This window comes from Schistosoma haematobium, chromosome 1, assembly GCF_000699445.3.
Source record: "Schistosoma haematobium chromosome 1, whole genome shotgun sequence".
Taxonomy (NCBI): Eukaryota; Metazoa; Platyhelminthes; class Trematoda; order Strigeidida; family Schistosomatidae; genus Schistosoma; species Schistosoma haematobium.
Genome location: NC_067196.1, coordinates 51206464 through 51220111, shown reverse-complemented (window position 1 = coordinate 51220111; position 13648 = coordinate 51206464). Strand labels below are relative to the sequence as shown.

Here is a 13648-nt window from a genome sequence, read left to right as displayed (position 1 = left end):
AGATAAGTAAGGTGAAGTTCGCGGCTTAGATTATTCCGTTTCACATGTCACAGATACTAGAAACATATAAACCTGCGCGAAAATGCTAGATATCACATTTTATTGAACATTGGAAAGGAATGGTTGTCTTCATCCTTCCATCAATTTCTTAAAGCGCGCGTGTGAGGTTGAAGGTCAGCCGAAAACAGGTGTAGATGGAGAATGCGGTTCCTGAATTCGTTCGTCGTTTGTACAAAGAGTGGCGTGATTTTACAGCTGAACCAGTCGAAGGTATCCAGTTGATGCTCAATGAGCAAGATATGACGGAAGTTCAAGTCAGTTGTATTTCTGTCTTTCTTCTAATTTGTCAGGTCGTACTTGACGGTCCTGTTGGTACCCCTTATGATGGTGGCAAATTCCGTCTGAAGATGTTGATCCCTATGCAGTATCCGATGGAACCGCCGAAGGCTTACTTTTGCACGAAGATATTCCACCCAAACATAGCACCAAACACCGGAGAGGTTTGCGTAAACACACTGAAGAAGGATTGGAAATCCAATTTAGGACTACGACATATCCTTCTAGTGAGTTAATGAGTTGGAACTTACTCTTTAGACTATAAGGTGTTTGTTGATAGAACCCAATCCAGAGTCAGCTCTTAATGAGGAGGCTGGAAAATTGCTATTAGAAGATTACAGTGAGTTTGTGGCAGAAGCTCGGCTCCTCACAGAAGTACATGCTTACTGGCACGTTCGGGAACAAGCGAAAGTCAGTAGTCAGAAGTTGCATCAAGACGACCATGCAAGTTTCGATATGTAAGTTGACTCAGCACGTGCATAAACTTGATGTTAATACGTAATCTAAGCTTACAATTCAATATTTACAAGGCCGCAGAAAATCTGCAGTCAGAAGACATAATCAGTATTTTTTAGTCTCGCTTATTGTATTCTCCCGAGTTGTTTAAGGTTCACCTAATTTTATCTCTCCTAAGTTTTAGTTGTGTTCCTCTCGATTTTCGTGACAGTTTTGTACAAGCCATGTTACAAATTCCGTTTATCTCCTTTCAGTATTATATTTTATAACTAAAGGCTGTCATATCGAACGAAAACGAAGGGTATTGTCTGTATAGGATTCCGATGGTAGATGCGTTAGATATTTATTTGAACCTCTTCAGAAACTTTATTCCTTGTTGCAGATTTAGGCGTAGGGTTGATGACAGTTAGGTACCACTGACACTTATCAGGTCAAAGACCAGAAAAGTCAGACAAGACTACTTTCATTATTTTGGTCGCGATATGTATTAGTAATCATATAAATGAAATTCCATGGGCTGCGCAGTATAGCGTTTCGTGTTTAGGTTTTCTTTGAGCTTTCACAAATGCTTTCTTCCATGTAATCTGGTCATGGTACATGTGTCCCGTTTGTATCCTTTATCCTCTTTTAATTATTTGTTAGTTCTAGTTATGGTTATGTAAGTTACTTTTCAGGGTTATTTTTTCAGTCGTTGATACTATTGTTGGAAGTTTGCGAACTAATTCCAACTCAGACTTTTTGCACAGTAAATAAATGTAACTGATGTAAAACGTGTTAATATAAATAATATTGAGTAACGTAATCAGAGTATTAGCTGTGGGTTATGTCTTTTCCTAAATTGATTTTTATCCAATTAAAATACATTAGCTCATAAAGACCTTCAGTAGTAACGGTTTTTTTAACGTTTGTAACCATGATCTAGTAACTATTTTCACAGAACAACATAAAATTACGTGATAAACTCCGCATTGTTCTCAAAGTCTCGGTATTTCGCTGTTATCTCATTTCAGGTCAGGCAATTCGACTGATGCGCGTACACATTCTAAAGTGACACAACGCAACAACTCATCATTTCGTAAAGCGCTCAAACGGTTGTAGTACCCAAGAGCGCAATGCTCCCTGAATGAAGACTTGTAATGAATAATCTATACCTTGTGCATTTATGTAAATTATATGATAATTGTACTTTAGCTTACTTTTAATTCCTACCACTGAATATTTTGGTCGATAACACAAAAACAGTAGCTGAATTTATTACCACGTGAATCAACCTATTAGTGACAATATGATCTAATTACATCAAGCTACATTTTCCGAACCCTAATCAAAGATCTAAATTATTAGACGTGCATAACACCTATAAAATGCGGGATGATTAGTACGAGCAAACTCGTGTTTTAGAAACAGTTGACTTATTTCCTCACCAGTTGTAGAGAAAGAGGTCTGTTAACCCAGATGACCTACAACATTCATTGTAGTGAGGATGTTCAGATGCGTATCGGGCTGTGATGTTTAAAATCCAGAACTGTTCTGTTTTACGACTGAAATTAAACAACTGAAGATAAAGAACATATAGTTATATGCATTTGACTATCAGTGTTGTTGATGGGACCATGAAGTACACAATGCTAACGAGAAACGTTGGGAATTATGGTGTTAATTTGCACTGACTAAAGTGATCAGGAGATATTTTGCATCTTGAGATGTATATCACAATTTATATGGAGCAGATCTACAACGGTAGAAACCTGAAAATAGTCAAACTGACAAGTTGGACAACTACGTGTGATAGCGACCTGCATAGAGTATTGCGTAATCTGTGGTCATCGTTACGAAACTCAGTAGTTTGACAACCTAATATTGCATCGATTTACATGATGTGAGCGTAGACTATTATCGTAAATCCTAGTCATCTTATGATTGTGTTTAATTACCCTGTTAACATTTTTCTCTATCTTATCAAGCTTTGTAACCTGAATCAGTGCATTATACTGCTATAGGTTTTAAAAAGATCTTTTTTTGTCTATAAAAATAAGCTATGAAGTTCTAAATAACTTGGAAACTAATTAATTGGTCAATAAAGAGATAACAAAGTAATGCTTAGGTACGATGAGTTGGACGTCAACGTATGTCAGTGGAAACGGAAAAACCAGTAGCCATTTGAAATTTTATTTTATTACAGTCCATGATTTTTTTCAGCCGAACACCCTGATAATCTGTAAAATCCATGCAGAAACAACAATATGATTATGCCATCCTGATATTCTTGGAAGAGCAGGTAGTTGATAGTTTAAAATTGATCTAGTTCTTTCAAAGTGAATTCTTTTCTAAACAGTATTTAGATTATTTAGTGTTTGTAAATATAATTCATTCGCCAAATATAAGGTTAAATTATTCGGATTCTGGCCACACCCGTTTGGTCAAACCGAAATAGGCGATATGATGCGCGAATTTACAACTTACGCCTAACTAATAGTTTAATATTTCTGAAATACACAAGCACTGTGTTCTATCGGTAACTAGTACAATTGGCGTAAGAGAAAAACGGAAATTACTTTGAACAAGGTCTGATGCAAAGCCCAGGAATGAGGCCAAACTTTCAACTAATTGAAGAATAGGTGACCTAACCAAACTATTTTTTCCAAATCGCCTGACATTTCACCATGTTTACCTTGTGTTGTATATGAACATGTTTCACTACATCTGCTTAGTGGTCTTGTTTCTGATTTCTAACTATTCATGGAATTAAGTCAATAATACAGTCTTGTGAGTGGCTATCACTTAACCACATCATATCGTTCTGTTCACCTATCGTTTAACATTTTACCTATTGATTTCAATCTGAAATCCTGCCTCACCAACTATAACAAGAACACTATAAAAATTGTTAAAATGACTAGTAAAACAAATGAATCAATTTAAACAAAACGAAAACTATGGACAGAAGATATTCGTTGAAATCATTCAAACCCTAACAATGTAGTAGAAAACAAGAGAAATTTACAGTGCTGAGTGTTATTTTGTATCACATTTTTGCAATTATTTTAGCAAGTATAAAGTGATGTTTATTGCAAACAAAAGTGCTTACTAGAAAGCAAATAAATTTAAGGAAAGTTACAATATATAGAATTGCAAAATTACTACTCGGTGCGTTTTTTAAAAAAAAAAAAGGCAAAAGATTACACACTATACATGTGTTGTGACAATATGGACTTGAAAAACATTATAAGCGATCAAAAATATTTGATGATAACTCTAAAGCTGATAATGATAATTGGATCGGAGACAAACAAGTAGATTTTGAGCAATGCGTTGTGTTTGTATTTAAAAAATGGTTGGACTTAACCTATTATTCATATAAAATATTAGAAACAGTATTTATTTCCATGTATGGATTTATGAAATAACTGGCGGTGGGGTTACTGGTCCGAATATTTCCTCTACATGTGTAAGCAAATATTCTATACATGGGACCTGTACAGACTTAAGTGCTCTATATGCGACAGACTCTACTTCTGGCCAAATTAAACTAGGTCCGAAAACAATAGCCAAATTGTAAGAATGCATTTGGTTGATACTGGACAATTGCATTACTCTAATAAATGAAAAAGTACAATACAAAGAAATGAAGTTTATTGAAAACAGATTTTAAGAAAGTTATGTGCAAGCTTATTTGAACAACCCTCAACTTTTAATGTAAATAAAGGATTCTATGTTTATACGCGTTATTACCAAGAACTAAATAAATCAATGTTACCTTATTTCCTCTGTCAGTATATCGATAAGACACTATTCTAGTATGAGTAGTTAAAGAGCTTCGATTAAAATACAATGGAATAATCTCCAAGTCACCAATAATGTACTCAAACTTATCGATTTTCTCTTTGACTTCACTCATCCCTAAGATCTCTTCAACTCTCACTTCATATGGATGAGATATAACTGGTCAGTCTGAAATAGTGTTCTTGATCTCCAAATACCATGTAACAACTTTTGAAGTTGATACTTTAACTTTCACCAGCTGGAATCTTTAAAATCCTTTTTAGAATGTGTATTGTTTTGAAAAATGCATGAAACACTTATTCCTGTTGACTTAATTCACCTGAAGTTATATGTTTACAATTCAATTTGTGGATGTTTGAATCATCTGGAAATCTTGATATCCTTGATTTTAAGGAAATAACGTGACGACGACAAAGAAACATTTGGAGTGAATTTCATTCGGTAGTGGCACAAGCAATTTTTGACTGAGTGGTTTCATGAGGATGAATTAAAACCTACAGAGTTCTATGTCCAAGCAATGTACAAAAAGTTATTAATTGTGAATCGAACTTCTAGATGAATACTGTTATTTCATATGGTTCGAAATTATTCGCAGATGTGGTAGTGCATTCGTTTTTCCTTGCTTTAAGAACGCAACACCACACAACAGGAATACATAACATTACAAGTGGTCGGTCACATGCGTATGGGATATCAATGGCGGCTTGCATAGCTGGATGCTAACAACTATAACTGATGATGCGTGTCATGGGTCAGTATCCTATTGTTGCACTAGTTCTCTTAAGTTTGCAGATAGGCTCTTGCTGATATAGTGGCAACTACAAAAAGACCTTGGTCTATGTCGATTGTTTACAGTTCTGTTTTGAGAGACTATTCCGAATTAAGAACGTTTGGAAGATGTCTCCTAATACGGTAGGGATCTGGGCATGGAAATATCATGTGATTGAGGAGTGAGAGAGAAAAGACAAGAATTTGGGAAAAGCTTGAAGAAAGTAGATAAGCTGTGTTGGTATATATATAATATATAATCCTAAATCACAATCGATTTTCACGTTTGTACTATATTGAGAATTCCTTTGAAAAAACGTAATTCTTTCGTAGTAAAACTTAACTTATTTCACCATCTTACCTGTACAAATGATGAAAAAATATTCGAGATGTGTCGATATGTGGGACAGGCATAGAATTGATCAATTCTCGCATTCTAATCACTTTTAAATCTGGCGCTATATTATTATCACCTATATATTGAATAAAAGGAAATTCAATTCAAGAACGATCCATAATTATAGATTATACAAAATGTTGTATGATACAGTGATATAAACTAATAACAAAGTAAACAGTATATATATCCATAAAAGCGATTATGAATTGGAGGTTTCCAGACGGCCAACAGTAAATCCTATTTTATGAGCAACTACGAGTCTTCTAAGACGAACAAGAACGAATATGAATTTCGACATACTGAACGTCGAAAACAATAGGTCATCTTTAATAACCGCAAGCTAACATGAGATAGAGAAAATGAGACTTTCAGGATAGCTTTGTATTCCGAACAGAAGTTGACAATTGACAAGGAACAACTATGCCTAGAAAGTAATATACAATGACCTCGGGGAACATAACGAAGCTAGCAAACTAAGAGCGATAACAAACAATCAGTTAACACCAAAGTTCATAGCGGGAATATGAATAAGAAAAATGTCACCGAAATTATCCATTTAGGAAGGAATTAGCATGTAATTACAGAAAGCTAAGTAAATTCACCACTCATTAGCAATTAAATAACCTATTCATAGTCGTTTCAGTAGCTAGATAAAATAATATGATCAGTAGCAACGTTCCTTTAATTGCTTTCAAAAATTGTCACAAAGTTAACATACTGAACACAGTGATATTGGTTAGATGTAGATATGTAGCATTACCGTGGAGAGGAGATTCGAAAAAGTGCAATAATATTGAAGATGTAGTGTGTTGTAAATAAACATAATATTTGAAAGAAGATAATGGATTTACAGAGGTTACAGAGCTAAAACAATTAACTGTTTATGCTATGAAGACACAAATTAGTAGTAATTAAGAATAATATGAGTTGAGTTGAGACTAGTCAGTTGAAAATAAAGTCATGAATTTGAAATTAAAGGTGCAATAAAAATAAGGGAGAGTTGTGAGAATGATGTATTATATTGATGATAACATCACGATGACAAGGAAAGACAAGCCACTGTTTCCCTTTGAATACACAAACGTAACTTGAGACATTTGTGACTATGGCTTCGGCAAACCTAAGAAGAACAAAGTTTAACTGTCACATGACATTTCATCTGGAAACCTAATGCACTAGAACTTGTGTCTATTTAAGATGAGAATCACGTCCAAACTGGTTATTCCGAAAAGGATTTGAGCGTAGTTTTTATTCCGGAAACATTCTACTGGAAATTATTGTTAGTATTTCTATTGCAGAACTATTAGACGTTTGGGGTATTGTATTATTATCTCATATTTGTACATTTTCTCTCGACACACAAACTATTTTTTTACGTCTTACTGTTTCAGATTTTCCACTAATTATTAATTTTTTTACTGCTCAATTTTGTACCACTTATGGTTGAGTATACATTGTAATCTCTTATTATTGTACTACCCGAGCAGGTATTCGAGGTAAAGTATTCTATGAGTTTTGAGTCATAAATGAATAGAGTAAAAATGAGAATTAATCTGTTTGTTGTCCTTATCTTTTGATTGTAAACTGAATTGCAAAGAGTTCAAGGACCAATCAGCATTAAGGCTTAAGAAGTTGTTCATTGTTATGAAAAAAAGGTCATCAGTTCCATAGGCCATATACGTAAAGAAGTCAATATTCAAACTAGATAATACTCCTCCTCCTATTATAGACGGTCCGATCACACAGACGCTAATACAAATCAAGGAACTGATCTTTTTTTAAAAATACAACAAAATTACACAAACGCAGTACAATAAAACCATTAAAACAAAGTAAATCATTTCAAACTATACAACACAGATTTCAAGTTATTTCAATAACGATAAAAAAAGGATAATGAGAAAAAAATTTTCTCTGTTACAAAAAACTAGCAAACATTATTTACTGTATTATTAATATTTATTGAATAATTTATTTACCCAATAGTTGATCAACTTCTGGATATATTTTGAATGTTATAAGTGGTTCTTTAAGTTCACGAAAAAATAATTTTAATGCCCCTGTTAATACTTCTAAACTCCATTTTTCAGAATTTAAACTGTAGTTATCTATGATAATAAAAATAATAAATAGAATCAAGAAACAAATCAAGTATTTCAATTGATCATTAAAATAGTATTAATGATATATGAAATATAAAGAGGATAGTTAAATTAGAAATGATATTTAAAATTAATCTTATTAACTGGAGGATTATTGAAAAAGTATACACTAATGTACAATTATTTTATCCTTATCTAATACTTCATATCAGTTCATATTCACAATCATCTAAATGATTGAACTTAATTATTTAAAGTGAATAATAATGCTGATGTCTAGTAGTGAAAGTAATATGTAATTGACCATTGAGCGTGAACAGAGACGTTCAGCTTATTAAACATTAGATATGTTATGTACTTTTTCATTGCTTCCTACTCTGAACTCATTGAGTGTAAACTGATTGTAATTGTATTGAGAAAATTATCGCCTCTATATTCAAAGGATAAATAGCAAGTGGAAAGGATTACCGACGACAAAGTTTGATGAAGAATCTTGGTGGGAAGCCTTTGTTCCTAAGGGAGTTGGAAAATCCCGATTCCAAACCAATGGTGCACATGAGCTCCAGTACCCTGAGGGAACGAATGGCGTATGAACCAATCGTTGGTCACCGGCGTCCATGGGACTGCATGTCCTTACGATCTCCACTGCCTTGTGGATCAGACCTTTAGGTTGAAGGCTCCAGGTGTGGCCCCTTAAGAAAACCACTTGCTTCGGTTTGGGCATCCGGGCAGTATCACAGCCCTCACACAAATCAAATGAGACTTGTGTCACGCATATGTATCTGGTTCCCCCTTGTATCAGTATTCATGTGTTCAAATAAATAAATAAATTTTTTTCCTCCACGACGGATAACTGACGTAAGTAAGTATCCAGTCTAATGGTAATATGATCTCCACAAGCGATTGTATCGCCTTATTATAGTAGTATACAGTAAAAATAGAAACTATTTTTATACTCCCGTTTATATGAGATGCCAAGAATAACCATTAAGCTAATGTGTTCATAAAGCCCAACATTCTATATTTTCATACTTTTGTTTAAATCTAAGGGGACATAACACGATTTTTATCTAGGCATTATTGATTAGTGAAATTGTCTTTATTTCCAATTCCGTTGACTTCCTAGGTCATGGCTTTTCATTAAACCTTAAAAAAATGTGTTAATTATACATAAGAATATTAGATAATATAATAACACGTACATTACATATATGCATAAAAATTTGAAAGTAAACAATCATAAAGTGTAGTTTATTAAATAATAGAACAAAACATGATATTCATCGTCAATACACGAGTATGTAGAATGAACTTAAAGTAGATAGTATAGATGGAAACATTGGATAATTTGATAGATAAATTTTACCTACAGCTTGTGTAACTTAGCTAGTATAAACATGTAACTACACTAGGGTAAACAGACCACCTGCTAACCATTGTATAGCATAATAAATTACTTATTAAAAACCTCTAGAGAAGAGAGAAACTTTGGTTCAAATAGTATTCAAAGGTTTAAAAACTATTTCCAGCCTGAGGTTTAAAACCCCACCTTCACCCATAGACTAAAAAAACTTGTTTAATTTGTTCTGTCACTTTGTTTTCCCAACATTATGATTATTATCTCATTTACTAACTACTCGGTTTAGAGCCACACTCTAAGTGTAGGGGTTAGTAATTTTACTCGGTCGCCTGGACTAAAGAAGGCGCGGCAGTGTTCTAACCTCAGACTTATTGGCTTAAAGTCGAACACATTGACGACTGAACCACTACTCCATTTCATTCTCAAAGAAATTTACCTTTAAATTAGAAACAATAAAGCCAAGTGTCTGAATAATATAAACTAACAATAACTTTATTGACTAGTGACATATACTTGTATAGCATAATTTGACACACAATTTAAGTACCATGTTATTTAGAAAATATTTAATATTTCAAGAAATTTTGTATGGTGTTGTCGAAGTAAAGTTGTTGTAAGTCCTACTGCATGATGTAAACTCTGGTTCAGTGTTCAAACATATGATGGAAAATTTATCTTCACTAGGTTTAAAAGTTTTATAAAGACTGAAGACTGAATTGCTTTGAAGGCTAAAATAATCTACACAATGTTTGGAAGTGAGCTCTATAGACCAATGGAAGATTGTTGTAGTAACTGCGATTCTCTATCAATTACAATACTTCTGATTCAAATTCATAAACAAAAGATAAGTAAAACTAAATGGATTTTGAACAAAAAATTGTTTGACGTTTGATGCAGCTTTAATGTTTAATCGCATGCCGCGAAGTCCGAAGGTTTTAGATTCTATTCTTATGCAGATTATGAATACACACTGCTAAAGAGTATGATAATAGAATAAGACAATTATCCAGTGATCCCTGATTTTCAATATGTTAAATGCTGATAAAAAGAGGGTGTATTAAGGTTTACGAATTAAGGAACGATTGAGTTATTCTAATACGAGCATTTTTACTGTAGACTCGATAGCAGCAACTGCGCACAACTCTTCAGTAACCAGCCGTTAATACAGACTGAAGATGAAATGTAGGGAAAACTCGATATTTAAGCAGAACCTAAAATGGTACGACTCAGTAAACATGGTAACCATAATAAACAAAAAATCAGTATACTTAAAGTAATGGCAACCAATCAGGTGATGTGAAAGTAAAGATGAATGATGGATAGCAGTGAAATCAAGGATGCGAGTTTCGTCCTATTCGGGACTCGTCAGCTGGGTTTACTAGGCATAGACGGGGAGATTCAAACAAACAATACGAAATGAAAGTTTATTGAGAAGATTCGAGTTAGGAAAATGTCATCGAGGTTATCCATTAAAAAAATAACTTGTAATAACGAAAAACTAGGTGTTTGATCCATTCTAAGCAGTGATACTTAAACTGAGGTCAATGCCTGACGAGTACCATCTACAAATTAAGTTAAGGCTTAAATATACGAAATTAGGCATTTAAATAATACAAGATTACAGGTACACCTTGCTGACGAGTGCCAACTAGCACGAGATTTCGGTCCAGAGTTTCTTGTTAACAACCCCCAACCACCATCTTATCGAATAAAAACATAAAGATGATCTTATACGTTATATTTTGAATTATCACAACTTATTAAGTCAAAACTGACGAATGAGCCATAGTCCTGCTATTTTGATTGAGTAATTTGTGGTTTTCATTACTGAATATGCAATCAGTCGATAGTAGTGTGGTTTATGTGAACACCGATCAGAAGTGGAATGATTGGCAATAGGTGGTTAAGAAGGTCGAATTGAAGAGAATAGGAATGTAAACAGAGAGTAATTGTAATAACAACAACGATGAAGTAACGATGAAGTTTGTAAGAGACAACTGATGGATGATGTGCAAATCAAGTATTTAATGTATGGTTTTCATATTTTACAGAGATATTCTGTAATTTGTATTGAACAATAAATTAGTTGTCTCCATCAAGTGAACGTTCACTTTAGTAGTAATAGTATTATAATTAGTAGTACTGCCTACACAAAGTCATCTGATTAAGATTTGAAGGACAGTCTCATGGGCAAAGGATCAATTTGCCAATCTTACTAATTATCAATCAATTAAGCTAACTTAGTAATACTATTACACAATATGACTAATACAAACGAAATATACATAAATTGACTTTCTATGAATCTAACACAAAATGTGTGTGAACAACCATAATAACTGCTGATTGTCAATTTCATTATGTTTAAGTTAAAACACAGTTTTGATTGATCAACTCAATGTATGTATTAAAACAACAGAACAAAAGGAACAGTCTTCTCTTAACAGAATGCTTATTACTATATAATGTAACATTTGCAATGGAAGACGTCTGCACAATTTTGTCTAACGACAGATTTTGAGGGTACGATCCGTAAATATTAACAACTTATTGATTTAATATACTGTACATTAGCTGAAGTCATTGAACATGCATGAATGACGATACAAGTAAAAAGTAGTAACAATAATAATAACACATTATCACTACTTTTTGTCTTGATATGATGATGACCGTTGCCACTTTAACCAAATGATGTAATTGAAATGAAAATATACAACAAAAGTGCATTTTAACCGTAATTCTTTCTATGTAACAACACCAAAATACAATCAAAATAATCAAAAACGAAATGAAAAAGTATATACATTTGTATTCATCACTGATGAAAAGTTTGGAATTAGTAACAAATTTTAGGGATTATTGTTAGGTTTAAGTAATTCCACAAGTCATTCCCGATTGGTTTAAATTACCACTTAAACCATTGGCCATATAAATTGGTAAAGATAATGTAATCAGTACTGAAAAAAGATATGATAGTGATCATTATAAAGTGGTCGATTAATGTGGACATATCTATCAAAACCGAATAACTTAGTAGTAATGTCCTCGATGTGATCTGTATTGAAATCGCCTTCGAGTAAATATAAGTGCCTTTAAGCTTTCCGGACACAACTGTCAACCAGCATAAAGCCTAGTCTTTTTTAAAGTATTCCAAAGGGTCTAAAATCAAATATCATTAATCGAAAGTGGGACTTGTCGAGTGAAGTAGTGTCCTAGGATACTAAACAATAAGAGTAGCTGGGTCGTAATAAGAGAAATTTTAACAGAACCTATGTAAGTGGCATGAAAGTGACATCATTTAAGAGTCAAAATACCGCAAGCTTACTAGATTTTAACTGAAGGCTGATAACGAACGGTTAACTAATTACCAATGCTTTTGTTCCCTAAATTATTACAACAACGGAAACAGACTATTAACAAATGTTACACAATTCAGATGTCTGTAGTAAAATAGTAGTGTAATAAACTATATACTTGGAATTTCTAAACAAAAGAACATGGCAACAGGACTTTTTATATAAAAATTCGATTGACTTATATAATGTTTACCAATTATGTAACTGTAACTATTTACTATCAAAAATGAGAGTCACAATTGACCATGCATACTATAAACAAAAAAAAAGAATATTAAACACTAAATATCAGTATATGATATTTCTAAAGCAAAAAAATGCCACCCACATATGTAATATTGATAATATAGTAGTAATATGTTTATTAATTCATACCTAATTCTATGCCTAAATGAACAATAACAATTCAATACATAATTGACAGTTATTCTGGTTGATTCTTTTTAGGTTTTGTCTAAATCAATCCAAATTGAACTTTAGTTATCAGGTGATCATTCTATGTTATGCTGAAATTAATTCTATCATTGAAATCACATGAAAAATAATGAGATTCAGAACGTTAGATTATATGTAAACCCACAGATAATCACACAATAATCAAATCAAAAATAGTATACTAACCAATGATCAAGTATATATTTATACGATCGATCTTAAGCTTTAACGTATAAGACAGAGAAAAGGAGCGTTCATTAAACTATATAAGTCCTTAAATTGAGGTAAGTAAATAGGCAGTGGCGAAACTATAATTTATGGAGGAATCAGTCAGATTTAGGATAACAGGTCTTGGGTTTTGGGGCGAAATTCATCCATATATTTGTTTAAATAACGTTTTGGCAATTTAGCTGATGTCAGTTCGTGATGAAAATCATAAATCTAATTCCTAACTCTCACCGTCAAGTATAAATTATAAACCTTATTCTTCAAACTGCTTTATAACCCTCGTTTAGCCCTAGTAAGTAGATGGACATTCTCAAGGTCACTTTAGCGTCGTTCAAAGGTCGTCCGTAAAGTAGTCACACCGTGACACCTTTTTGTAGCAGAAAAACAAACAATTATTGATTTTATAGACAATTCGAATATT

At 33.0% G+C, this 13648-nt stretch overlaps 2 protein-coding genes across 3 annotated transcripts in view; one reads left to right on the top strand and one right to left on the bottom strand.

Annotated features, from left to right (window-relative positions):
• The first annotated feature begins 80 nt into the window (after positions 1-80).
• Positions 81-3035, top strand: UBE2S (ubiquitin-conjugating enzyme E2 S). Its single transcript, XM_051209008.1, has 4 exons — positions 81-314; positions 351-563; positions 595-794; positions 1803-3035. Exons 1-4 carry the CDS (start codon positions 195-197, stop codon positions 1888-1890), a joined length of 621 nt encoding a protein of 206 aa, XP_051074422.1. The 5' UTR covers positions 81-194; the 3' UTR covers positions 1891-3035.
• Positions 3036-3085: 50 nt separating this feature from the next.
• ARHGAP27_1 (Rho GTPase-activating protein 27) overlaps positions 3086-13648 on the bottom strand; it is a 56156-nt gene continuing 45593 nt past the window's right edge. Inside the window, exons 15-17 of one of the 2 annotated variants that reach the window (XM_051209007.1) lie at positions 7723-7851; positions 5705-5816; positions 3086-4387 (exon numbers count right to left, since the gene is read on the bottom strand). In XM_051209007.1, coding sequence (XP_051074421.1) covers positions 4189-4387; positions 5705-5816; positions 7723-7851 — 440 coding nt within the window. In that variant the 3' untranslated portion in view covers positions 3086-4188. Of the gene's footprint in view, positions 7852-13648 lie in introns of both variants that reach the window. The other variant, XM_051209006.1, reaches the window with a different exon arrangement.

Excerpts from the sequence above, each read along its gene's own strand:
- UBE2S (XM_051209008.1), top strand. The coding sequence starts at position 195 with ATGGAGAATGCGGTTCCTGAATTCGTTCGTCGTTTGTACAAAGAGTGG. Across the intron at positions 564-594 it reads GACTACGACATATCCTTCTA|ACTATAAGGTGTTTGTTGAT; the intron begins GTGAGTTAATGA and ends CTTACTCTTTAG. Across the intron at positions 795-1,802 it reads GACCATGCAAGTTTCGATAT|GTCAGGCAATTCGACTGATG; the intron begins GTAAGTTGACTC and ends ATCTCATTTCAG.